Source organism: Nyctereutes procyonoides, unplaced genomic scaffold (assembly GCF_905146905.1).
Source record: "Nyctereutes procyonoides isolate TBG_1078 unplaced genomic scaffold, NYPRO_anot_genome, whole genome shotgun sequence".
Classification (NCBI taxonomy): domain Eukaryota; kingdom Metazoa; phylum Chordata; class Mammalia; order Carnivora; family Canidae; genus Nyctereutes; species Nyctereutes procyonoides.
Window position 1 is genome coordinate 37,628,098 of NW_026575020.1, and position 25,860 is coordinate 37,653,957.

A 25,860-nucleotide genomic window follows, 5' to 3' on the forward strand; every position below is an offset into this window, starting at 1 on the left:
TGGCCTGGACAGGGCCTGGTCAGGGCTGCAGCCTTCAGTGCATGGAGGCCACTAACTCACAGTGAATCTGCAGGGATGAATCCTCCTCCCGGTCCCCCTCCCACTCTTCCTCCTCCTCCTCATTCCTCTCTGTGATCTGTGCAGGGCTGAGGGGGAGGAAAGATGAAAGGTGGTTAACCCCAAGTCTGTCCCCAGCCGTGAGACCATATGACTGTCAAGCTTCCCAGGGAGAGACGACCCAGACGGAGGACTGGCCTCTTCTACTAGAGAACATGAGTGAGACCTGCCTCTTTGTACCCCAAATGCCCTGTGCCTCCTTGGCCTCCACCCCTGCCTTACCTTCCTGGTACTTCATGCTTTCAATAAACAGATCTTAAGGCCCAAAGGGTCCTGGGCTCTGTGCTGGGGACCCTGCAGTGTAGACAAAAAGTGCCCCCTCAAGGGGCTTCTAGTCAAGTGGAGAGACTCACACAACATGACTCCACACAGGCTAGAAGTGGTGTGGAGGTCTGAGGTGCTAGGGAGCTGCAGGGTGACCTCCTCTCCACAGTTAGAGGGGGGCGGGTCCCAATCTCCTTCCTCCTGGGGTTGGGGCTCCAGGCCCTCCTCTAACTGCCTGTAGGTTTTTTCTATTTTTGGAAGCTTCCTGTATGTTCTTTCTTGGGTCTGCCTATAGCCTCTCTTGCTTTCTAGAGAATCCAGTGGGTCTTGTGTATAAAGTGTGTGGGGATGGATTGTGCAGCATGGAGTGGGGGTGGGTAATGGGAAGGAGGAAGTTTTGGGGAGGGCCTCCCATGGGGTCCCTGCTATGGCCCTGGATATCCCTCACGCGGTGACACCCACAACCACGGCGACATGGGTCTGCTCCACATTTAGCAGAAAAGGAGGTGAGCTTGGAGCCAGGCAGTCTTGAGGTCTCCACTTGCCTGCTGGGGGTCACGTAAACTTCAGGGAGCCTCGGGTTCCTCTTCCGTAAATGGTTTAATGTCACTGGCCTCCAGGGGTGGCTGTGAGGATTCAGAGCTGATAAGGCCACCGACTGCCTAGGGTGGGGCCTGGGGCACTGGGGAGTTCGGCCCCTGAGGCCGGGTTAACTGTCCCCTGGGGTACAGACCCTGTTCAGAGGGCCTCGGGGAAACCTCCCAGCCCCCTCCATCATCCCTGCCCTTTGCCTTGAAGGGCCACCCCCCATCTCTGCACCCACAGGAACAGGTAGAGGAGCTGTCACTCCCGGGATGGCCCCATCCTCCCCATCACGGCCTTCCCGCTTGCAGGGCATGGAGGGCCTCCTGTGACCCCGCACGCATGGCTGGCTAGAAACTGGCTCCAGGGCCCCACAGCGAACCTTCTCCCAGTCCCCATCCAAGGAGCCACACCTGCCCTTCCCTCCCCTGTATCAGCTCCTGTAGGGACAAACACACTGCTGCTCTGCTCCCTCCAGAGGCACCCAGGGCTCCTGCCTTCTCCTCCCTCCCTGGGCCTCCATTTCTCCATCTGGGACCCAGGACAAGTATAAAAAGAAAGGACTCCTGGCTTCATCCCGTTTGTGGGTCCTGCCAGCAAATATCACAATTTGTCTTCTCCAAGCCAGCAGCTTCTGCTCCAGGACCTTCCATGATATTCCTTGGCCTTCATTCAAGGCGTCTCTCCAGAACCCAGCCCAGAGTCTGCCTCTCCAGCCTTCCTGTCCCCACCACACCCCTGCATGTCCCACAGCAGTCCGACCACTTCCTGCATTGCGCCTTCGCTGGGGCTGGTCCCCTGCCCAACGGACCCTCTTTACCCCCTTCTTCCGCATCTCTCTCCCACGCACCAAGTCCTTCAAAGGCCAGGCAGTTCAGGCTGCTTCCTCTGGGCTCCCTTGACCCGACCCCCAGGTGCCACCTGTGACTAACGCCATGTGGGCACACAGTTGGCACTTACTGTTTGCAGAATGAACTAAGGGCCAGTTCTGACACTGTCTCCCAGGCTCATGGGAGAGTGCTTCCTGTTCAGGCCTAAGCGCATTGTCCTGGTGCCCAGACCTCCCCAGATCCCATAGCCGCATGGCTGGGAAGGCACCATGTGCCCACTTGACAAACAGGGTGAGGAAGGTTGTGGAAACTTGCTCCAGGTCTTGAAGGTCAGAGTAAGGAGAGCAGGGCTTTGAATCCAGGGCCGTCTGACCTCAGGAAGGCCATCAGGGGCTTTTTCATCTGGGGCTTTTGTCCCTGGAGGATTTTCCACCCGTGAAGGGGGCAGACCTAGTGTTTCCTATCCTCCTTGGGCCCTGAGGCCTCTCAGCCCCAGCTGCCACTTGGGAGTGTTCCTTCCGTATCCCATGCCTTAGTTTCCCTGCCTGCAAAGCAAGAAACGACAAGCCAGTGGCAGGCTAATGTAAGCTTGGTACTTGATGACACCTAATCAAATCCATCTTTCAGGGCCAATTATCTCACCTCATCAGACCTCTGTTTTCTCATCTGCAGAATGGGAACAACTGAGTTCAAGAACTATAAGCTCCACCTGGGCCTCCTTGGCCAGGGCCTGGCCTGGAACGGCTCCTTGGTGGGCTGTTAGGGTGACCATTTTCATCTGTGCTTTGGGGGCTGCCAGATGTGCCCAGCAGCTGGCCCTGCAGGGGGTGGGATGGGAGGGTGGGGTGCATAGGGAGACCAGCCTGGAGCCTGGGCCCTCCCACTCCCCCCCCTGCAACTCCCCCCCCCCAGCCCGAGGGCCCCCCACCCAGCGACAAAGCCCGTGGCACTTCCTCTGCGCGCCTGGCAGGCCGCCTGGCCCGGCCCCTTCTCTAAGGAAGCGCATTTCCTGCCTCCCAGGCCGGCCTGGATGAGCCCGGAGCTCCCCACCGCTGCCTGTCAGACCCCCCAGCCTCCAGCTGCATCCCCAGGCCCGGACCTGCCGCTGCCGCCTCCGCCTCCACCGCCCCAGGACCCGGCACCCCCGCCCTGCTCATCCTCTGGCCGTGACCCCGGCCCGGCCCGGCGCCCCTGTGCCCACTTCTCCTGACCCCTCCGCCGCCACCTCAGAAGGCTGGAGCGGGGACGCCGTCGCTCCGGCCGCCTGTTCCCCTCGGGTCCCCGCTCGCGCCCACGCCGGCCCCCACACCCACCCGCAGCCCTGCCCCTGGACACCGGATAAGGCCCCGAGCGCAGACCCCCTGGTGGACCGCATGGACCGCACTGCGCTTCCCCTGGTCGTCGCCCTACTCCTGGCCATCTGCAGCCTCAGACATACAGGTAGGTGTGGGGGGGGGGGCTGGGGGGGGGGGGAGCCTCGGCCCCATGTGCTCCCGGCATCTCTCCTGGTCCTGACCTCATGCCCAGTGGGACTGTACTGGGGGGCTTGGACACCAGAGAGGTGGGTATCCGCCATCCCGTCTTGACTAGATAGAGAACTTTCAGCCCTAAAAGTCTCAAGCATAAAGGGATGAGTTATTTGCCTTAATCCCAGCCTCTGGCCTCTGCCCTACCAGCTAAGTCTAGTTTCTCCCCAGGAAGCCTAGGTCGCAGAGTGCTGTGCAGTCGGGGGAGGGTCTCCTGCCCTCTCTGGGCCTTCAGGTTCCCATCTGAGGAACCCGTGGGAAGGAGGGCCTGTGGATTCGCAGTCAGCACTAAGGCTCTTGGTTCAAATCTCACGTGGTTATTTCCTCCTGGTGTGATGTTGGGGGGACTACCTTTGGGCCTCTGAGCAGAGCAGGGATGGCAATGGAACTCCTCTGGGGCAGCTGGGGGGCTGGTGGTGAGGCCATGCTTAGAGAGCGAGCTCCAGAGCGGGCTGGAGGATTCTGTGTTGTTATTGAGGCTTTATGATTCGCTTTAAATTCCTGCCTCTCACCTCCCCAGGGCCCCTGAGCGGCTCCCAGAACATTCTTGAACATAGGGCTCTCCCTCTGTCTCTACTTACTTTCTCTTCCTCAAGATGCTGCAGGGTGGGGACACGGGCCCAGGGCTCTGCAGGGGCTTCTCTGTCTGGGGGCTTTCCCAGGTGGTCATGGTTCTGCGGCCTTCCAGAGTGACCAGATGAGGGACCATGAGGAGCTGGGGACTCCCAGACCTTCATCCCACTCTCATCCCACTCATGCCGGCCTCGCTGTGCCCACTCCGCAGGACAGCCCGGTGGGCACCCTTCACCTACGGCACATCCAGAAACTGTCTAAAGGATCTGGGGGTGGGGAGGAGAGAGTGTAGGGGAAGAGCACAGCGGTGGCCACCCTCCCCACCTGATCCCAACCTGTGGACTTTAAAGCCCCTAGTCCTTGGTCTCTAAACGCCTACCCCTGTCTTACTGATCACAGGAAACTGTCTCAGACATTTAGTGACCAAGCACAGATTTCACCCTAGGCTTGTGGTTCCTAAGCATGTGTAATACGCACCCTCCACCCCCATAGAGCTCCCCGAAACCCGGTAAGATGGCTGCCTTTGTCTCCACATTTCACAGGAGAGGAAGTAGAGGCTGTACCTGCCAGGTTCACACAGCTTAGACAGAAGCCTACCTGGGCCCCACGATAGGCCTCCAGGCTGCCCTTTCTCCTGCCTCCCCCACGTGTCTAACTTGATAACACTGTCTTCTTCATCTCATCAGAGAAAGATCTGTGTAGAGCTTTAGGGTCTGGTTCTACGGGATGGAAAGCAATGGTGTGCTGGCAAATAATTAACAACAGGGGTGGAGGGTGTTGGGAATAGTGTTTGTTAATGTCCAGGGTATAAATGTTCTCACATGGCTGATTTCAAGCTACCAACTCACCAACCTTGCAGTTGGGATGCGGTGTCCATAGACCCTTTGGTATCTTTGCCACACAGATGCAACAGACATCTGACCTCAAGAGCATAGGTTTAGAAAAATGGAGTAAAATAGCTAGGAAATAATGAGTTTTGACATTTATTACCATTTTTAAAATGTAATTTATTTTTAAGCTTGTAAAACTTAAATTATTTTAAAAAGATTTTATTTATTTATTCATGAGAAACAGAGAGAGAGGCAGAGACATAGGCAGAGGGAGAAACAGTTTCCCTGCAGTGAGCCTAATGTGAGACTCGATCCCAGGACCTGGGATCACGATCTGAGCCAAAGGCAGATGCTCATCCACTGAGCCACCCAGGCGCCCCTAAAATTTAATTTTTTAAGATTTTATTTTATTTTTTTAAGATTTTATTTATTTATTCATTAGAGACAGAGAGACAGAGACAGAGAGGTGGAGACACAGGCAGAGGGAAAAGCAGGCTCCATGCAGGAGCCCAATGTGGGACTCGATCCTGGGGTTCCAGGACCATGCTCTAGGCCAAAGGCAGGCGCTAAACCGCTGAACCACCCAGGGATCCCCTAAGATTTTATTTTTAAGTAATCCCTACACCCAATGTGGGGCTCAAACCTATAACCCCGAGATCAAGAGTCATATACTCCACTGACTGAGCCAGCCAGGTGCCCCAAAATTTATTTATTTATTTATTTTTTATTTATTTTTTTAATCTTTATTTTATGATAGTCACACACACACAGAGAGAGAAAGAGGCAGAGACATAGTCAGGCTCCATGCACCAGGAGCCCGACGTGGGATTCGATCCGGGGTCTCCAGAATTGGCCCTGGGCCAAAGGCAGGCGCCAAACCGCTGCGCCACCCAGGGATCCCAAATTTATTTTTTTAAAAAAGATATAATTTATTTACTTGAGAGAGAGAGAAAGAGGGGCAGAGAGAGAGGGAGAAGCAGACTCCCCTGCTGAGCAGGGAGCCCAACGCAGGGCTCGATCCCAGAACCATAGGATCATAAGCTGAAGGCAGACGCTTAACCTACTGAGCCATCAGGGTGCCCCACAATTTAATTTTTAACAATGGCTGTGTTTATTTTTTTATTATTTTTATTTATTAAAGATTTTTTATTTATTCATTTATGATAGATAGAGAGAGGCAGAGACACAGGCAGAGGGAGAAGCAGGCTCCATGCCGGGAGCCCGACATGGGACTCGATCCCGGGATTCCAGGATCACGCCCTTGGCCAAAGGCTGGCGCCAAACCGCTGAGCCACCCAGGGATCCCCACAATGGCTGTGTTTAATCGCAGATTACAAAACCTGATAATTTATCAGCTTGCTCCTGGGAGCAGGTTCTAATACCCCAGTAATCATACAGTTCAAGGACATTCCAAACCATCCAGCCCAGCTCTGTGACAGTCTGGGAAACTGAGGCCCATGGAGGGCAGACAGAGGCCCAGGTCAGGGTGTGGAACCGAGATCTTCATGCTGGGAGTGGGGTGGGAGTGACCAAGGCATCCTCAGTCAGGCTGGAGAAGGTTAAAATGGGTGAAAAACAGGTCCAAGAAGGAGTCCAGCCTTCTGGGAATACAACTTGGCAGAATGTCTCAAAACCCTAATTTGTGCACCAGCTCAACCTTCAGCCCTGTGGAGTCACGTGCCCAACTCTGTAAGGACCTGTATGATCCATAGGTACCTGTAACAAAAACCCATCAGCCTAGGCCCTAGCAAATGAATTATTTTTTAGTGAAATACCCTGCGGCTGAAATGGAGAAAAACCTGAACCTGTGTCTATACTACTGTGGACGGGTGTCTGGGACACAGTGTTGGGTGCTCAAGCAGCAGTGACTCCATTTCTATCAGAATCAAATAGGAACAGTGCATGGTACACATGGGGACAATCTCGATGTTCCTGATCTCAGCACAAGCTTCCTCTAGGAAATTGTCTCTAAGACACACTTTTCTGCCATGCTGTATTTTTTTTTTCCTAAAGAACAAACACGTAGATTTTTATTTATTTATTTATTTATTTTTAATTTTTAATTTTTATTTATTTATGATAGTCACACAGAGAGAGAGAGAGAGGCAGAGACACAGGCAGAGGGAGAAGCAGGCTCCATGCACCGGGAGCCCGACGTGGGATTCGATCCTGGGTCTCCAGGATCGCGCCCTGGGCCAAAGGCAGGCGCCAAACTGCTGTGCCACCCAGGGATCCCAACACGTAGATTTTTAAAGAGCAATTTAATTACATATTCACTTCAGACTACTCCTCAAAGAGCATAGATAAGAAGGGGGAAAATGACTTCCCAAGTTCTTTGACTAATATAGGCGTTGTTAGCATGCTGGTGGGTTGCCTACTAGTTTTCGTCTAGTGTTTTTTTTTTTTTCTTAAGATTTTATTTATTAACTCATGAGAGACACACACAGAGAGGCAGAGACACAGGCAGAAGGAGAAGCAGGCTCCATGCAGGGAGCCCGATGCGAGACTCCATCCCAGGACCCCGCCATTATGACCTGAGACGAAGGTAGATGCTCAACCACTGAGCCACCCAAGTGCCCCTTTGTCTAGCTTTTTAAGGTAACTTTAATGCAGATGGGTCAATATTTGAGAATCTTGGGTACCCTTCTTATGACCCAGAAGGTTTCTATGTTGTCATGTAGACTCCATAACTGTCCCACTATGGTTCCAGAATATTCTTTCCCTTGAATGTGCCATCCCGTCGTTTGTCTAATGAATCCCTTATTGTTGAATATTTAGGTGGTTTCCCCAATAAGTCTAGTTATAAATACCACCACCATGCACATTTTTGGTACATGCATCTCTTCCTGTATTTTGGAGTATATTTCACTTGGATAGAGTCCCAGAAGTGTAGGGGTGCTGGGATTTGAGGCCCATGTTGGGTGGCTGGGATCAGAGTATTTCTGGTGTGGACAAGGCTTCACTGGAGGATGGGGCAGAGGCGGGACTTGGAGCCCTGTGGTACCTGCCACCTGTGTGGGGATCTGGGCCTCTCCAGAGAGGCAAGTAACATGGGACAGAGACAACAAATATCCATCTCTTCGAGCCCACACTCCAGAGCAGCTTCCCATTTGCCAGGAGGTAAAAGAGGAGCTGTGTGAGCCAGGAGAGGATGAGACCCCGGGGACAGTGGAGACAGGACCGTTGAGATTCTCTCTTGTCTCAGCCAGACAGAGAGTGACACTGAGACCTGGCTCCAGCCCTGGCACTGGGACATCAGCCCTGGAGGCTGAAGAAGACCATCATCCTGGGCTGAGCTGACTTCGAACCTGGGACCAGGATGGGGGTGAAGAGACAAATGTTACTGCTGACACTGATTCAGCACCCACTCTCTGCCACACACACAATGCTCTAGACCTGATGGGTACCATCAGATTTAACCTTCACAAAAGCCCAGTGAAGCAGACACTTGTCTCCCCCATTTCACAGCTGAGGAGCCTGGGGCATAGGCAGGCGAAGAAATTTGCCCAAGTAACAGCCCAGAAATGAGCAGCTGGGGTTTGCACCCTGATTCTAACCACGGCAAAATACTGCCTGAGGGGCAATGAGGTTTGGTCCCCTTCTTGTCCCCGACACTGGCCCTCCCAGCTAGAGTGCCACTGGATTGGTTCCGACGAGAAGACTTTCACAATAGGCTTTGAAGGTTGAATAGAAGTTGACCAAGAGGTCAAGTAAAGGAAGACCACTGGTCTGGGAAAGAGCAGGGCAGCTGCAGGGAATGAGGTGTGTTTGGAGGAGAAGCTCACCTCTGCCCAATGGGCATAAGTACTCATGAAAACAGCTGCCGGGCCCGAGCCACCTCATGCATCATAGGTCCCCTCGTTGCCATGCAGCTGTCATCTGCACAGTCTCAGCAACTCGATGAGGAAGCTATTGTGATTGCCACCATACCCATTGTACAGATAATAACACTGAGGCACAGGAAAGAAGCTGGAAGTTGGCAGGATCAGGATCTGAACCTTGGTATCGATCAGATCCCTGCATTTCTTTTTTTTTAAGCTTTTATTTATTTATTCATGAAATACACACAGAGAGAGGCAGAGACTTAGGCAGAGGGAGAAGCAGGCTCCTCAAGGGGAGCCGGATGTGGGACTCGATGTGGGACTCCAGGACCACGTCCTGAGCTGAAGTCAGATGCTCAGCCTCTGAGCCACCCAGGCGTCCCAGGTCCCTGCACTTCTTAATTCCACATTAGGTTGTGGAGTGTGGAGCTGTCCCTGCAGGCACTGAGGAGCCTCAGGGAAGACTGGAGAAGGGAGCCTTGAGGCCTCCTGGGGGTGGCTGGGCTGGAAGTTGGGCCATCCGGGAGGCTAGAATGGGACCCTGAAAGGAGCAAAGGATGGTTGGATAGCTGGGTGAGTGAAGAAGAGAAAAAGCTGGGATCCCTGGGTGGCGCAGCGGTTTGGCGCCTGCCTTTGGCCCAGGGCACGATCCTGGAGACCCGGGATCGAGTCCCACGTCGGGCTCCCGGTGCATGGAGCCTGCTTCTCCCTCTGCCTGTGTCTCTGCCTCTCTCCTCTCTCTCTCCTCTCTCTCTCTCTCTCTGTGACTATCATAAATAAATAAAGAAAAAAATTTAGAAGAGAAAAAGCCTGTGAAAGACTCTGCCCTGGCATTAGGAAGCAATCACAGCCACTGTGTTCAGAACACTTACTGGGTGCCAGGCTGACACATAGCTGCGAGGTGGATCCTGTGTGCAAGAACTGGATCGCCTGGTTCAAGTACAGACACTGACACTTAATAGCGGGGCAGCCTCAGGCAATTTCTTGTAGCAAATTCTTATACCTGGAGGATCTTGTCTCCCCAGGCGTCAGATGGTTACAGTAACAGTACCCATGTGTATGGCTGCTGCAAGGATCAAATGAATGAATTCATGTAAGACCTCAAAACAGTGCCTGGCTCTCAGGAAGCATGATAGAAGCTGTTTTGCAAATGGAGAAACTGAGGCCCAGAGAAGTTAGGCTTTTGCTCAAGGTAACCATCGTTTTGAGGGGGAGAGCTGGGATTTGACCCAGGCTGTCTGGCTCTGGAGTTGCTTTTCTTGACCATTGTTCTCTGTGGCCTTTCAAGGTGCTGGGGTGCCCCATGTGGAAAGCCCTGAGGTGGCTCTGTGCTCATGGGTGGGAGCAGAGGAGGAAGGGGACAGAGGTGGGGAGGTGGCTCCTGGGTCTCTCACTCGGGCCAGGTCACCCAGGCCCCTAGCGGCGCCTCCTTCAAGCTGGGTCCCGGGAGGCCCTGGAGTTTCCCTTGGTGCCAGGGGATTGTTTTCAGCTCTGTCTGGGCCCGCCTCTGGCTCCGGGAGACAGGCCCGGGCGTCATACTCCCTCCTGTCTCCCCATTCTCGTCTGCGGGGTGGGGGCAGCCAGGATTCGAAAAGGCCCCAAAATAAATGGACCTCTTATCTGATCTCCCAGCCTGGCCTGTTATCTGATCATTACATAATGGGCAGGCCCATGGCCTCTCCTGCTGACGGCATGGAGGAGGTGGCCCTGGGCAGCCCAGGCAATCCAGGAGGAACTGGGGTTCCTGGAAGTCTGGGGAGGGGGCAGGGAAAGTCCGAAGGAAAGGAGGAAGGCACTGAGCTAATCTGCAGACCAGACCCCAGGTCATATGGAGAGAAGTGGGTCTGAGGCCCAGCCTAGTCAGCCATGTGCCATGTGACTCCGGCACATCCCACCTCTCTGGGCCTCAGTTTCCCCATCTGTATAGAAAGAGTTTGGACCAGGTAGCAGCTGAGAGGTCTGTGTTTGCTGATAGGGAAAGAGAGAGAGGGTGGGGAGCCCTGAGGGGCTTAGTGGGTCACCAGGGGGTGGACAGCAGGACATGCTGTCAGCCCTTGCATCTGTTGGGGTAAGGAAGTCTGTTGGCCTGAGGCTCCAGAGTCCTCCCCATCAGAGGTCTCTCACCTGCAGACCACCCCTTCCCACCACTTCACCCCTACCCCCTAAGACAGTCCATTCTTCTCCAGTAACTGAAGTCAATCAAATAATTGTAACCAAAAGAACTGTTCTCATAGTCTTCCCAACATCCTCAATGGGTTATGTGGGTTCTAATTGTCCTTTTACAGATGAGGAAACTGAAGCCCAAAGTGGTGAAATCCTTCACTAAAGCCACATAGCTAGGAAGTTCAGGCCTGAGATTCAAACCCAGGTCGGCCTGGCTCCAGGGACCTTGCCTTGAATCAAAATGCCACATGACACTTGCACTGTGACACCCACATACTGGACAGGGCCAAGACAAGGAGTTACAAGGCCTGGGCCTCCATGGCTGCCAAACGTCCTCGTCCTGAACTTCTCCCTCCCAAGACGTTGCTGGGGGGTGGAATGGCAGCGGCCAGGGACGGCCATCTTAAGTCCTTCTCTGACCTCAAGGGTCCTGAGCACAGGGAGGCGGGCTTTGGAAAAAGACAGCCCAATAGCCTGAGCCTCCCTACCCCCCATCCCCTGAGCTGGCGACGGCTGGACGTGAGGCCAGCTCCTCCGCGCCCATCTTTGATCTCCAAGAAAACAGGAAGTGAGCGCGACAAGATGGAGACACAAACTTACAAACAGTCTCCCTTTCTCTGTCCTCCTTCCCTCCTCCGGAGCCCCCCCTTCCTTGGCACATTCCTTAGGACGAGGTGTAGGGGCCTCATTTCCTCTTCCTCCTCTGCTGGGTCAGGGTGAAATTCCATTCCCTTCCCTCAGGACCTGTGTTTCCGGGCAGCCCAGGGGCAGGCTCTGCGGCCCAGGCCACCTCCCACTGTCGCCCTCTGAACCCAAGCCGCCCTTCTGGCTCGCTCTGTCCCTTGGGGCCAGGAGGCTCTCAACCCTCCTTGGCCCCATTCCTCCCAGCCTCCTTGAGGACCAGGATGGGAGGTTTTCTTCTCTGGATCTTATCTCTTGTCTCCCTTTAGAGTGAACCAGCCTGGAGGCTTGGAGTGTGTGCACCCGTGAGCTAGGGTTGCCAGACATAGCAAGTAAAAATATAGGATGCCCAGTTAAATTTGAGTTTCAGATAAACAGTTAAAAAAATTTTTTCAGTATAAATATGTCCCATGCAATATTTGGGATACACTTATACTTTTAAAAATTGATCGTTTTGGGATGCCTGGGTGGCTCAGTGCTTGAGCGTCTGCCTTTGGTTCAGGATGTGATCCCAGGGTTCTGGGATCAAGTCCCACATCGGGCTCCCTTCATGGAGTCTGCTTCTCCCTCTGTCTGTGTCTCTGCCTCTCTCTTTGTCTCTCATGAATAAAGAAATAAAATCTTATTTAAAAATAAATAAAAATAAAAATTGATCGTTTTTTATTTATTTAAATTTAACTGGGTATCCTGCATTTGATCTGTCACCCCTACCCCTAGTCTCACTGTGATATTGGGCAAGAGACTTTTCCTTTTTTTTTTTTTTTAATTTTTTTTTTATTTATTTATGATAGTCACAGAGAGAGAGAGAGAGAGAGAGGCAGAGACACAGGCAGAGGGAGAAGCAGGCTCCATGCACCGGAAGCCCGACGTGGGATTCGATCCCGGGTCTCCAGGATCGCGCCCCGGGCCAAAGGCAGGCGCCAAACTGCTGCGCCACCCAGGGATCCCCCAAGAGACTTTTCCTTACTAAGCCTTAGTTTCTCTGTCTGTGGAATGGATATATGATATCTACCTTGTGGGGATGCAGATAGCCCTAAGCCAGTGCCAAGCCCTAGGCCCTCAGAAAGTGGGAGTGATTGTCACCACCTTATTCTTATCTAGTGCTCTCTGGGCTGTGCTTCCCCAACAGGTCTTGCAGAAACAATCCATTGTGACTTACAGCCTGTGGACGCCGAGGTGACATACATTACAAGTCAGGTTTCTGAGGGCTGCGTGGCTCAGGTCCCCAATGCTACCGTGGAAGTTCATATTCTCTTCCTGGAATACTCAAGGGTGAGTGCCTGATGGCAGGGTTTGGGGGAGAGAAGACAGGACCAATGGGATGAGGGGAGCTTTCCTTGTGGCTGTCCCTGGAACAGTGGTCGACGTCCTCAACAGAGCCACCACCAGCAGGGAGATGTCGGCATCTCCCAGGGCGAGTAAGGGATGGCATTTCTGGGGTTGGCATCACGGAGGTCTTCTGGATGCCATAAGACCCAGGTGGGAAGGGCTGGGGTTTGGCCAATAACTGGATGGAGAAGAGCCAGGTGAGTGGTGGAACGGACCAGGTGTGCTGTCACCTGTGCATCTGCAACGGTGGGGAGCTTGCTGCTTCTCAGGGAAATGAGCTCCCCTCTAGGCAGCTTGGATTTTGAACAAGTGCTTCCCTCACTGAGCTCAAATTTCCCCCACTGAACAACTGTGACGTGGCCAGGCAGCCCACAGAGATCGGAAGCCAGTGATGCCCCCTTGCAGACCGCCATCCTTACTGGGGTCCAGCCCTAGTCTAAGTTCCTCCTAATGATAATAACTCACTGAGTGCTTACTATGTGCTAGCTTCTGCCCCAGGCACACTGTGTGCTGGATTCTACGTGAGGCTTACTATGTGCTAGGTACTATTAGGCATCTACTAAGAGCCAGGAATGGAGTTCAATATCATCCATATATGAAGCCTCCCAAGGGCCCATCTGTCAGAGTCTGTTAGTACCCCCACTTCTTGGAGGAGGAGGAAACTGAGGCAGGACTAGAGAGGTGAAGCCAACATGCCCAAGGCCAGAGATCACACTAGATTCCAGAAGACCACGAGCTCAGCTATCACCTGGCTCCCCAGGAGATCCGTGTTCTGGCAGCATCTGGCCTGCCTGGGCTGGTGGCCACACCTGGCTGGTGTGGCATCAGGTCCTGATAGCAATTTAGTGGCGTCAGCTCAGCAAACCTATAGCCAAGCTGCCCCTGAAACTGTTGAGTTGCCCTACATTTGTGTGGTGATAAGACGGTGCCCAGACCACCAATATCGGGGGGCCTGCTCCCCACCGCCCTGCCTGCCACCAGGACTGTGGGCCTTGATAACCCCCAAACTGAGATAGCACCAGGCACACGTTACATGGTTTCCATAGCCATTGTCTTTTTTTTCAAGTTTGGTTAATGATATGGAACCTAAGATTGCCCTCTGTAAGTTCACTCTGTTCTGATGACCCAGTCTCTGTGCCTCCTCTGGGTGCCTGGGATTCCCCCACCCTAATTACTCAATAACAGGCCAGAGTCAGAGAAAAGCCCCCTGCCAAGTGCCTGAGTCTATGGGAAGCCTATGTATAGACAGACAGCCAGGATCCAGGGGATTGGTGCTTTCTCGTGGAGCACAGGGCAGGGGTACTGCAGCTGCTGTGGGATTAGACAGGTCTTCCTGAAGGAAACAACACTTGGGTGGCCAGGAGCTCATGGGGTGAAGGAGAAAGTAGAGGAGAACAGAGGGCAGAGTGAATGCCCAGGCTGAGAGGACTGTGGGTCCAAATGTGGCTCACAGTGGCGGAAACTTACAGTTCACCTTGGGGCAGGACCAGGGAGATGCAAAGGCCCTGTCACTGTATATTAAGGAGTTTGGTCTTTATCCTGTGGGCAGTGAGAGTCATTGGAGGGTTTTTAGGGGCATGGTAGAATGCCAGTATAACTCATGTCATCCTGGAGCTCATGACAACAGAACCTCCCGTCATCCTCTGCCTCTTTCGGAGAATTCAGTCCATGGAACATCTGGTTTTTATTTGTTTATTTATTTATTTTTAAGATTTTATTTATTTATTCATGAGAGACACAGAGAGAGAGAGAGACAGACAGAGACACAGGCAGAGGGAGAAGCAGGCTCCATGCAGGGAACCTGATGTGGGACTCGATCCCAGGTCTCCAGGATCACACCCTGGGCCAAAGGCAGATGCTAAACCGCTGAGCCACCCAGGGATCCCCTACACACAGTTAAGAACATGGGCTCTGGAGCCAGACAGTCTTTGGATTGAACTTTGGCTTCTCAACTTACAGCAGCACGGCCTTGAGCTGCCTCTCTAGACCCTGGCTTTCCACAGGAAATATGGGGACAATAATATTACCTCCCTCACGGGGACTTTGTAAGAATCCAGTGGGGTAGGGCAGGCAAATATTGAGGGCAGGCCTGCCCAAAGTGACCACTCATCTTATTGTAGCTCCACTTATTGTGGTTATAATGGCTCCTCTTTGGCCTCCAAGACCCTCATATAGTTTCCAGAACATCTTCACATCAGTCAACTAATTTGATTCCCAAATGTTATCGCTACAGTTAGCTAAGGCAGGGGCCATGAATCTCTTTTCAAAGGGAGAAACTGAGATCCAACCTGATAGAGCTGGGCCTCCCCACCAGGTGGTCCTGGCCTTCCTGCCCCAAGGGCCTATGATCTCACTAGACCCTATGCTGTGACATGGAAGGCACCTCCCTCCCCGTGTAGCCCTAGGAATCAGGTCCACAGCCTGAGAGTCCCCCCCGCCATACACACTGCTCTGTACCCAGCCTGTGTAGGCATTGACAGTGCAGAGAGAAAGCAGACCCGATCTCTGCCCTTGAACTACTCTCAAGCCAGGGGAGGTAGAAGCAGGTATCAGCAGCCCTGGTACTGAGTGATGGGATTGGCAGTGGGGGGCACACAGGCCATGGAGGGAAAGGAGGATTAGTGAAAGGCTCTGGGTGTCTAGCCAGACAGAGGGGAGAGGTGAAGGGCATTACTAGGCAGAGGGCACTGCACAAGTAAAAATCTAGAGGACAGAAAACCAGCCCAAGCCCTCCCCACCTTTGGCTGCCTTCTTCAAACTCTGGCACACAGAAACAGCTTCCCTGTCCACCCATGCATAGTCTCCGAATCCTCAGATTTCCTGTGGGTGGGTGTACATGAGCTGTGGCAGCCAACAGGCTCAGGGAAGAGAGATCCATGGCAGACAGACCAGGGGGCTGTTGGGCAGGGGCTCTATCTCACTGGGTCCCTGAAGGCAGGCTGGAGCCTGGATTCCGGGAGCGGGCCCGGGGTCACATCCTGACCCGCGGAGACAGGAAACTGGCCTGGTGTCTCAGCGATTCCCGTCACTCTGCACAGATCTGCTGTCTTCCTAACAAACCCCAGGCAGCCAGGCCAGAGCTGGGGCAGCCGCTGATTCACCCTGCTTCTGGGCAAACCTGGGGAACTGAAGACACTCCACCCACCCCCGAGCAAATGGAACCTGCCAGGGTCTTGCACTGACTCATTCCTGACCAGAGGGGCAGGCCAGGCTGCTCAGGCAGAGAGGGAGAGTGGGAGGGGGCCTGGGCTCCCTCAGACCATCCCAGGAGGCCATTCGTGAGGCCCACACGGCCCTCCACTGGCCTTCTTCCAGCTGCATTCCTCCTCCAGGATAGGGTATCTGCAAGGCTAGAGGGACATCCCCATCCAGAGCCTCACCTGTCCCTGAGTTCATGCTCCGGGTCCCTGGGCTCCAGAATTCCCTGCCCATATGTGCTGCGCCTCCTCCTGGGGCTGCGTGGGGCTCTTTCTAGTCCCATTGTCTAGAGGGGGTTCTGTGTGGCTGGTAGGAGCTCCTCCAGACCTAAGAGGGGTGGGATGAGGTGATTATTTGTAGGGGCCAGGCACGGCAGAGCTCGGGCATTCAGGCTGGGTCTCTCACATTTATGCTCACGAAGAGGAGGTGAAAAAAAAAGAGGGTGGGCTGGGAGCTGGGAGTTTGTATTCATATCCCAGGCCTTGCAAATAGTAGGGGCAGGTTTGGTAGAAGGGCACAGATCACAGGCCAAACACGCTTTGTGGAGATAGTGGCTATGCTCTCACTGCTTTGTTTGCAGGTGTCCAGGTCAGGGTCAGTCTGGAAGTAAATATCAGGTGGATGGATGGATCACAGAAGGAAGGCAGGAGAAATATACTTGCACATGAGCATTTGCTCAGTGACCATCCCCACGGAGTTAGTGGCGTCACTTGCTGTTCATCTCGAGCTGTTCAAGGGTATTAGCCTTGTTCTCTGCCAAGCCCCTAAAGGATAGAGTTGTGCCTACCTCCTGTGCCCCTTCAAGAGCATAGAAGCGCCAGGCAGGACTCAGCACTGGCTTCATAGATTAGCAAAGAACACAGGCTGACTAGGGGCCCTCAGCACGTCTCTCCCAGGGGGTTCCAGAAGCCCATTCTGTGTCCACCTGGCTAGAGACCACGTCTCCGGGATGCCAACCACGGGGACCCCCAGGAGGCAGGATGAAGTCCAAGGACCATACGATACTAGAACATTGCTGAGCCCAACTCCTCACTACACAGATGGGGAGACCAAGGCCCAGAGCGGGGATGCCACCATGAGGCATAGCTTTGACCTGCTCCAGTTCTAGCTAACTGCTGCCCACCCTTAACACTGACCTCCCCAAACCATGGCAGTCCTCTGGATGAGTGGGCAAGGAGGAAGTCACAGGTGATGAGAGCCAGTCTACTGCTGTGTATTTAGCTGGGCCCTGGACACCCCCATTTTGCAAGCAGAATCTCACCGATTCCTCCCAAGTCTATGAAGTGGGTGTATCATTCAGCCAATTTTCCAGACCAGAAAACTGAGGCCCAGAGAGGAATCGTGACTGCCCAGGGTCACAGGTTAATGACTGAGCCCATATTTGAATTCAGGTCAGTCTGGCTTTGACCCATTTCCCCTGCCATCCTGCCCGTGTGATCATCTGAGACTGCTGGGGTGGATGGAGGGACGGCTGGCTCCAATCTGGCCGGCTCCAGTCTGGCCCTAGGAGGGTGGGGGCTGCAGGCAGCCCCAAGGCTCCACTCCTAGAAGAATTGCTGGAAGCAACTTTCTATAAGTGGCTACTAGTGTTCAGGGCCTCCTCACCGAAATCCCCCCTTCCCGCCACCGACGCCTGAGCCAACAATGCATCTGTGGGACACTAGCACAAAAATAGCAACGCGGCCTCCCGCCCACCCACTCAGGGAAGGGGGGCGTGGGCCCAAGTTGGCCCAGGCCAGAGCTGAGAGCTCCTAGAATTCCCAGGCTGCTATTCGGGAGGCAGGGTGCTGGGAGGTGGAGGGGGGCGAGTCAGACCCCTCTCTTCCCCCCTGGGCTCCGGGCAGGGGCAGAGGGGGAAGTCGGTGTGTGTGGGAGTGACGGTGATGATGAGTCAGGGCTCTGGGATGGAAATGTTTGCTGTGGAAACTCAACTGGGGTTTTCTGGTAACCAATTGGCCTCGGCGGGGTCTGGGAGCTTGGGGACCCCTGGGGGGTTGGGGGGTACCCAGGCCTCCGGCCTCCCCAAGCATGCACATGGTCACCTGCTGTGTGCCTCTGGCCCATGGCTGCCCCTCCTTGGGCCTCTACCCCTGCTCCCTTTCCAGCCCCTACCCCCGCAAGGAGGGACACGGGGACAGCTGAGTGAGTGGTGGATGAAGAGTTGAGTTTCACAACACATGTCCCGAAGTGCCCGTCTCCCAGTGCCCTCACCCTTAGCCTGGCCCGACACTGACCTCTACTTCTCTTTTTTAACTTCCTTTATCGAGAGCCCTACCTGGTATTTGTTCCCAACCCTGTCCTCCTGAGTGGAGACCAGGGACAGTTGCCAAGCAGCAGCAAGAATGGATGTTCATGGGGCTCTTCCCTGCCAAATCCCTATTGCTCTGGGGCCTGCGGTGCTCTCAGGCTGTGGATGCCCACCAAGGGGCAGAGGATGGACCTCATCCACTGCGGCCCATCCACAGCATCTGCAAACCCCAGGGCCCATGCCTTTGCTGCATATGGGACTCCAAAGGTCACTCTCCTGGGGGAGGACAGACAGATGGGACTAGACAGTGATGAACTGCAGGGCAGTCCAGGACAGCAGGGCTGAGAGAGGGAGGACACAGCCCAGGGGTGTGGGCTCTGCTCTGGCACCAGGCTGATGTGCACTGGACACCTGACTTCACCTCTGGCACATCCCTTGGCAGTTTCCCTTTCTGACCCTGAACTGATAAATCTGTAAAATGGGAGGTTCCCCGACTCTGCTTCAGTAAAAACACATGTAACATGCTCAGTATAGGGCCAGGAACAGATTATGTTGAACCATGTGAAATTACTGATATTTAGTGGTTTTTTTTGACCGCTTTATCCAGGTAAAGTTTGCCCATTGAGAGTGTACAATTGAATGGTTTTTAGTAGATACACAGGGTTGTGCAATCATACTCAATTGTTCAAGCCAATAGTACATATACAATCAGGGCAAAGAAGTGGGAGGGGGTGGGCAGGTCCATTCTCAAGGATTCTCAAAGATTCTCAAGGATTCTAGCAGGTTGGCAGTACTGGGTCTTTCCCAATACCACCAAGGTGGGTCTCCTTTTGCTTAGGTTAATCTCAAGTAAGTCTGCCAATTATACTTCAATTTTTAAATAAATTAACAAATTAAATAAAAGTTTCAAGTAGTGATCACAATCTTGGAACAAAATGTCAGTTCTGACCATTAGCTATTTATTTCATATTTTACCAAAATATATTAAATCCACTTTTTAAGTTTTAAAGTGTTTAGAATGCATAAATATTTTTTTTTAGTTTTATTTATTCAAGAAACCTCCATCCCCGACATGGGACTTGAACTCACAACCCTGAGATTAAGAGTTGCATGCTCCTCCAACTAGGCAGCCAGATGCCCTTAGGATGCATAATATGCATAATATTTTTAAACATTGACCTAAAAAGATATTTCGAAAACCAAAAGGTTATAAACCTATTAGAAAACACTAATTTAAAAAAAACACTGATTAATCAAAAACATGAACTTATGAAACATCATTTTTAAAAAAGATTTTATTTATTTATTCGTGAGAGACACACAGAGAGAGGCAGAGACATAGAGGGAGAAGCAGGCTCCCTGCAGGGAGCCTGATGTGAGACTAAATCCCAGGACCCCAGGATCATGACCTGAGCTAAAGGCAGACACTCAACCACTGAGCCACCCAGGTGCCCCTAAAACATAAATTTGAAACATATATTATTGTTCTATAAATGTGCATAAAAACAGATCTGAAGATAGGCAACATCAATAGCTCACTGAAGTGAAAAAGTTACTTGTGAAACATTCAAATTGAAATCACATTATTTGCTCTTTTGTTTCAAAGAGCAGAGTTACAAACAAAGAGTGACTATGGTGTCATTATTGACTAACGGAAATATTTCTGGGCAGATTTTTCCAGCGGCTGAAACACTCTATCTGGCTCTGTGACATCAGCTGGGGAAATGGCCAGGAGATAATTGGAAGTTAAATCTAAAACTTTCCACTGATGTCTTCATCTTGAAATACCTCTCTCCTTTTTGATAAGTATTAAGGAGATTTGGGGGGTCAGGTTTTATCTCTGTGTAGGGGCTGCCAGCTTCAGAGAGCGGCTGGAACTCGTTGCTCAGAGAAGTGTTTCCATTAATCTTTGTCCCCGTGAGTCCATGGTGGGGCTCCCGAGGCATATCTCTGCCTGTTCACTGGTTCAGAAAGTCTTTGAGCAGAGCTGAGGTTCTCTTTCTTTTCTCTTTTCTTTCTTTTCTTTTTTTCTTTTCTTTTCTTTTTTTTCTTTTCTTTCTTTCTTTTCTTTCTTTCTCTTTCTTCTTTCTTTCTTCTTTCTTTCTTTCTTTCTTTCTTTCTTTCTTTCTTTCTTTCTTTCTTTCTTTCTTTCTTTCTTTCTTTCTTTCTTTCTTTCTTCCTTTCATGTATTTATTGAGGCACCTGGGTGGCTCAGTTGGTTAAGCATCTGCCTTAGGCTCAGGTCATGATCCCAAGGTCCTGGGATCAAAACCCATGTCGGGCTCCTTGCTCAGCAGGGAATCTGCTTCTCCCTCTGCCTCTGCCTGCTGCTCCCCTGCTCATGCTCTCTCTCTCTTAAATAAATAAACATCTTTTAAAAAACTATTTATTTATTTGAGAGAGTGAGAGACAGCACAAGCGGGAGGGGCAGAGGGAGAGGGAGAGAAAATCTCAAGCAGGCCCCACACTGATCTTGGATCCTGATACAGGCCTTGATCTCACAACCCTGGGATCACAACCTGAGCTGAAACCCAAGCGCCCCTGAGGTTGTTCTTTCAATAGAAGCATTGCCATGGTGATTGCTGTGTCCTTTTCCTTCTTGGGAGTAAAGAGGTGTAGAAAAATGTGGTGAGACCATATGGTTAGAGCAGAGGCCTGCCTGGTCCACATCCTAGCTCCATATTTACCTGTTGTGTGATCCTGGGACTTCACCTCTCTGCACCTCATTTTCTTATCTGTTAAGTGAGAATAATGATGCCTACCTCTTAAGATTGTCATGAGGATTAAGTGAGTCCATATGTAAAGGACTTGGAACAGTCCTGGCACATAGCACCATCTAAGTGTTGTTATTACTGTGGATGTGGTTGTGGTTGTTGTTATGAAGGCATTCTAAATGCATGCCCCGTGATAAATTAACATTTTTCATTCTATAGGTTCCTCTCCCTCTCAGGACTTAATGATTTCAAGTTCCCAGTCTCATAAAATATCAAAATGATGGTATTATATCAACAAAAATATGGGCATTTTAGTACTTTAAAATAGGAAGGCAAACAGCAATACAGGAAACAGGGAAAGGCTGATGCCTCAACACTGCTGCCTAGGAACAGAGAAAGGGCACAGGATACCATCCAAGTCACGCGGATGCTCAACAGAAACAGCAAACTTGGATCTACTGTGGGATAAAGTTCAGGCTTATTGCATTAAAAAAAAAAAGTCTCTTTGGATTTGATGAGAGTAATCACTTTCATATTCAGCAATATTCAGCAAATATTTTCTGAGTCTCTCCCAATGGCCAGGCACAGTGCTAGGCCCCGGGAGGCAGGGGCAGCCTAGTGGGGCAGGAAGAGTGGAGGGGAAACTGATGGCAGGTGAGCCTTTACTACTGATCCAGGTGGCACAGCCCGTGCAAGCCTGACTGCCCGTGTGTGTGTATGTGTGTGTCACTTTCCTGCCTCCACTCTAGGAGCTGTCAGAGCTGGAGCTGACTATCCAGAAGTCCAAGCAAAATGGCACTCGGCCCCGAGAGGTGTTCCTGGTCCTCAGTGCAAAGAAGAATGTGCTTCTGCAGTTGCAGGCCCCAGGAATCCCACTCTACCTGGCCTTCGTGAGTGTGTTACTTCCAACTGTGGGCTGAGGTACTGGCCGAGGAAGGCCCCTGCTGTCTGCCTCCATGGGCCAGGCTCTCTTGCCCCAGCAGTCCTGATTTTCTTGTTCATTCTGACATTATTGCCTGGTGAATATCATGGGGCCCTGACTGAGAACCCAGAAGGCTGCAGCGGCTGGGGTGAAAAGCCCAAACCCAGATGTGGGAGTCAGGTTTATGGACAACCCTGGCCAACTCCAATCCTCTTGTAGAGCCTCAGTTTTCCCATCTGTCTAGTAGCAGAATTGGAATCTGTGACATACCATTAAGTAATCTTGTCTCTATCTCTGAAAAAGTTACAAGATATGTCTGAAAATATTTAAGTACAAAGGAAAAGGAAACCTAACAATGAAGTAATGGTGATTATGGCTGGGAAATGGGATTAGGAGAGACATTTATTTGTTCTTTACACTTTGTTGAATTCGCATTTGTTCTCATCAACATAGCCTACATTGGAGAAAAAGTATTTTGTAAAAACTCAAGTTTTAAGTGTCAGACACATCCACCAGAGAGAGAGAGGAGGTCAACAGGTGGGGACCCACGGCAAGGGGGAAGGTCAGGGCTGGAGGAGGTAGAAGGCCCTGGAAAGTGGTCCCCAGATGGGAGCAGCTGCTGTTTTTAGCCAGAGAAAGCAGAGGGCAGGATGGGGGCGGACAGCAGAGATAACAAGGGAGAGAGAAACACAGAAAGAAAAACAGAACTAGCAAGAGCCAGCCTGTTGTAGGAGGGACAGACACACACTCAGAGAGGGGGAGGAGGAGGAGAGCTGGGAACTGAACACAGACCCGGATCCAGGGCTGCCTGGGAGACAGGCCTAGAGACCAAGACAACCTGGGCGTGGGGTGTGGAATCCAGGCTTGCGGCAGGCCAGCAGAGACAGACAGAGAGGAGAGGGCCACGTGAAGGCCCAGGGAGCCCTGGAAGCCAACCAGGAGGCCCAGCCCTGGAAGTCAAACACCGGCCCAGCCCCCTGTGTTTCTTCCCTCTGTTCCCAGTGGGGTAAATTGAGGCCCTGTGGAGAGCAATGGCTTGCCAGGGCTCCTCCTCCCCCTTCTCTCTTCCCCTCTCTCTCCTACCCCTTCAACGGCCCTGCAGGCGGGGATCTGAGCCCCAGCGTGGCACTGGATGACATAGGGAACATGAAACGCACCGGCTGGGCAGGAAAGTCAAGCAGCTGCTGGCCGTGGCCTGGGTCACGCTTTCCTCCCCAGAGCTAAGAATACTCTGGGATGGGGGTGGGGCACTTACTGTGGGAGCTGCTGGCACCCCTCACACACACTCCAGCTACCTGAAGGGGGCAGGGACTCCCCCAGAGGGGCCACAGTCTGTTTGGAGCTTGGGCCTCTAAGTCTAACTCAGCACCAGGCAACTGACAAATGCCTTGCCTTTAATCCCTGTTACATCCCCAATTTTATAGATGATGACCTGAGAGTCCGACTGGGTAGAGGTCCCTAACCTCCTCCTGCTCCAAACCACACCCTAGCCCCTCCATTGTGGGGGCTGAGTTCCTCATCCTAGCACTCAGCACTTTGTCCCCTTGTTTAAGTCCTGGTCCTTTCTAGAGGTGTGCCATTCTATGGTATCTTGCTGACTGCTACTGCCCGGCAGTCCCCCTTAGTATCTAGCCTGAAGCCCTTAAGGTGCTGTTACTTCAGAGCAGTGCCCCTGGCTTTGGAGATGGAATGCAAAGGAATTCTGAGTCTGGGGCCCCAAGAGCTTCCTCTGAATCCTTTGGCTTCACAAAATACCTCTTCCAGGAAGTCTTCCCTGTTTCTTTTTCTTCTTCTTCTTCTTTTTTTTAAAGATTTTATTTATTTAGTCATGAGAAACAGAGAGGAGACAGAGACACAGGCAGAGGGAGAAGCAGGGGTCCTGGGTCTCCAGGATCACGACCTGGGCTGAAGGCGGCGCTAAACCGCTGAGCCACCCAGGCTGCCTGTCTTCCCTGTTTCTTTCTTCAGGCCCACCAGGGTCGCTCCTGAGGCCTGGACAATAGAGGCAGTGAGGTGCTAGAGCCACCCAGATTCCCATCCCTGTCCATCCAGAGACCTGTCTTGCTCCCTTGTTTCTATTAAATAACATCCTCTGTCTTCTGTTGTTTCAAGTGACTTGATGCACGACTAGTTTCTGGATGGTAAAACCCCCAGGGCAGGGATGATCCCATTCATTCATTCATTCATTCATCTGTTTCTTCTTTCCTTCCTTCCTCCCTTCCATTGTGCAGGGAGCACCTGCTGTGTGCTAGGTATCTGGGTAAAGCTGACATATCAGGATCCCCCATGCTGGGCCCCGGGCCTGGCACAAAGTCATGTATTTCTCAGTGCCTACTATGTGTCTGGCACCATGCAGGGATGATGTGCCTCACAGCAGATGCTGTGACTCACAGGCCCTAGCCAAATGGTGTTACAAGTGTGGGTTTTATGAGTAAGACTATGGAGGGGTGGTGAGGTGATCTTTGGACAGGTGGATGAACATGGATGTGCATCCATCCAGCACCTTAGGCATGGAAGGGCAATGGGACAGATCAGCTCAGGGTAGGGGGGCTAATGAAGGGGCTCTGAGCTAACTTCATATCCATCAGCCTCAGCATTCTCAGCCCTGCCTCCTCCACTCAGCCTCCCCAAAATACCTCCCAACCTTCTGAATGGGACAGGGGGCTCAGGCCCAGGAACAGCATTCTGAGTCATCATGTGTCTTCCCAGAACCCCAAACTGATCTTCCAAGGGCACCCAGGAGTCAACACCACGGAACTGCCATCCTTCACCACCAAGAGCCAGCTCCTCGCCTGGGCGGATACCAAGGGCTCCATTGCGTCTATCGCTGAGCTGAATGACCCTCAAAACATCCTCCTCCGTCTGGACCAAGGTCAGCTTCCCCAGCAGCCTTTCTGGACTCAGGACTCAGCTCTGAAGAAATGTGACTTCCTCTGGCCCATTCCTCAGATGTGGACACTAAGATCCACAATGGGATGTGATTTGCCCCAAGTCACATAGAGCAAGTCAGTGCTCTCGGGACAATAATTTGTGACCTAGAAAGCAGCACTTTTATATTATTTATTGTGCACCTACTATGTGTTCAGTCCTATGCTAGGCACTTGGGGACTCTGTGCAGTCAGACCCAGGTCCTGCCATCCTGGAGCCAACACTGGTGAGGCGATCACAGTAAACAAGTATAAAGATGAATAAATTCCCTAATTTTAGGTCATGGTAAATGCCATAGAAAGAGGAGAGTGAGGTGATGTGCTGGTGTTTGCAGGGCTGCACCCCTAAAGCACACCATGGCTTCATGCTTTTATTAACGCTGTGTCCATGGATAAGGAAACAGGCCAGGGGTCTTGCCTCCAGTCACTTGGCAGTAGTGATAGAGAGGAGATTTCAATTCAGGTCCTCCCAGGCATCCTACTTCTTTGCTGCTCCACCCTGCCCACCCCACCTTTACTGTGGGTGAGGGTGGACCTCTGTATTGGCGCCAGGCTGCTCAGGGAGGGAACTGAAGTGTGCTTGTCCCCACAGCCCCGAGATCACCGTCCTTCTGCAATCTGGAACCCCTCATGGACATGGGCCACACACTTGAGTGGAGCCCGCTCACCCGGGCCTCTGTCCGGGGCTGCCGTTTGGAAGGCGTGCCTGGCCACAAGGAAGCGCACATCGTGAGGGTCCTACCAGGCCCGGAGGCAGGGTAAGGGTGCCCGCCCCTGGCCCCGCCCACATCAAGCCCCACCCCGGCTAGGTGAGAGTGGAGCGGCCTCTACCTTAGCTCTGGCCCCTCCCCCTCTGGGCTCCACCCCACCCACTCCCACGCCCCTCCTACCGGCCTACACCTGCTGCCCACCTGACCCCAGGCCTAGTCCCCTCCAGACCGGTCTCCATCAGGCCCCACCCCGCATTCCTGTCCTGCGCTGAGCCAGGTCTGCCCCCACCGCAGGCCCCGGACAGTGACCGTGAAGGTGGAGCTGCGCTGTGCTTCCGGCGATCCCGAAGCTGTGCTTATCCTGCAAGGTCCACCCCATGTGTCCTGGCTCATCGACGCCAACCACAACATGCAGATCTGGGTGA

The 25,860-nt window shown here is 52.6% G+C and overlaps 1 protein-coding gene across 2 annotated transcripts in view; it reads left to right on the forward strand.

The window, feature by feature from the left end:
• The first annotated feature begins 2,803 nt into the window (after window positions 1-2,803).
• Window positions 2,804-25,860, forward strand: part of ENG (endoglin) — a 32,188-nt gene continuing 9,131 nt past the window's right edge. The window contains exons 1-6 of one of the 2 annotated variants that reach the window (XM_055319034.1): window positions 2,804-3,233; window positions 12,517-12,659; window positions 21,626-21,766; window positions 24,508-24,670; window positions 25,318-25,483; window positions 25,730-25,856. In XM_055319034.1, the coding sequence (XP_055175009.1) occupies window positions 3,167-3,233; window positions 12,517-12,659; window positions 21,626-21,766; window positions 24,508-24,670; window positions 25,318-25,483; window positions 25,730-25,856 (807 nt within the window). In that variant the 5' untranslated portion in view covers window positions 2,804-3,166. The remainder of the gene's footprint in view (window positions 3,234-12,516; window positions 12,660-21,625; window positions 21,767-24,507; window positions 24,671-25,317; window positions 25,484-25,729; window positions 25,857-25,860) is intronic. The other variant, XM_055319037.1, reaches the window with a different exon arrangement.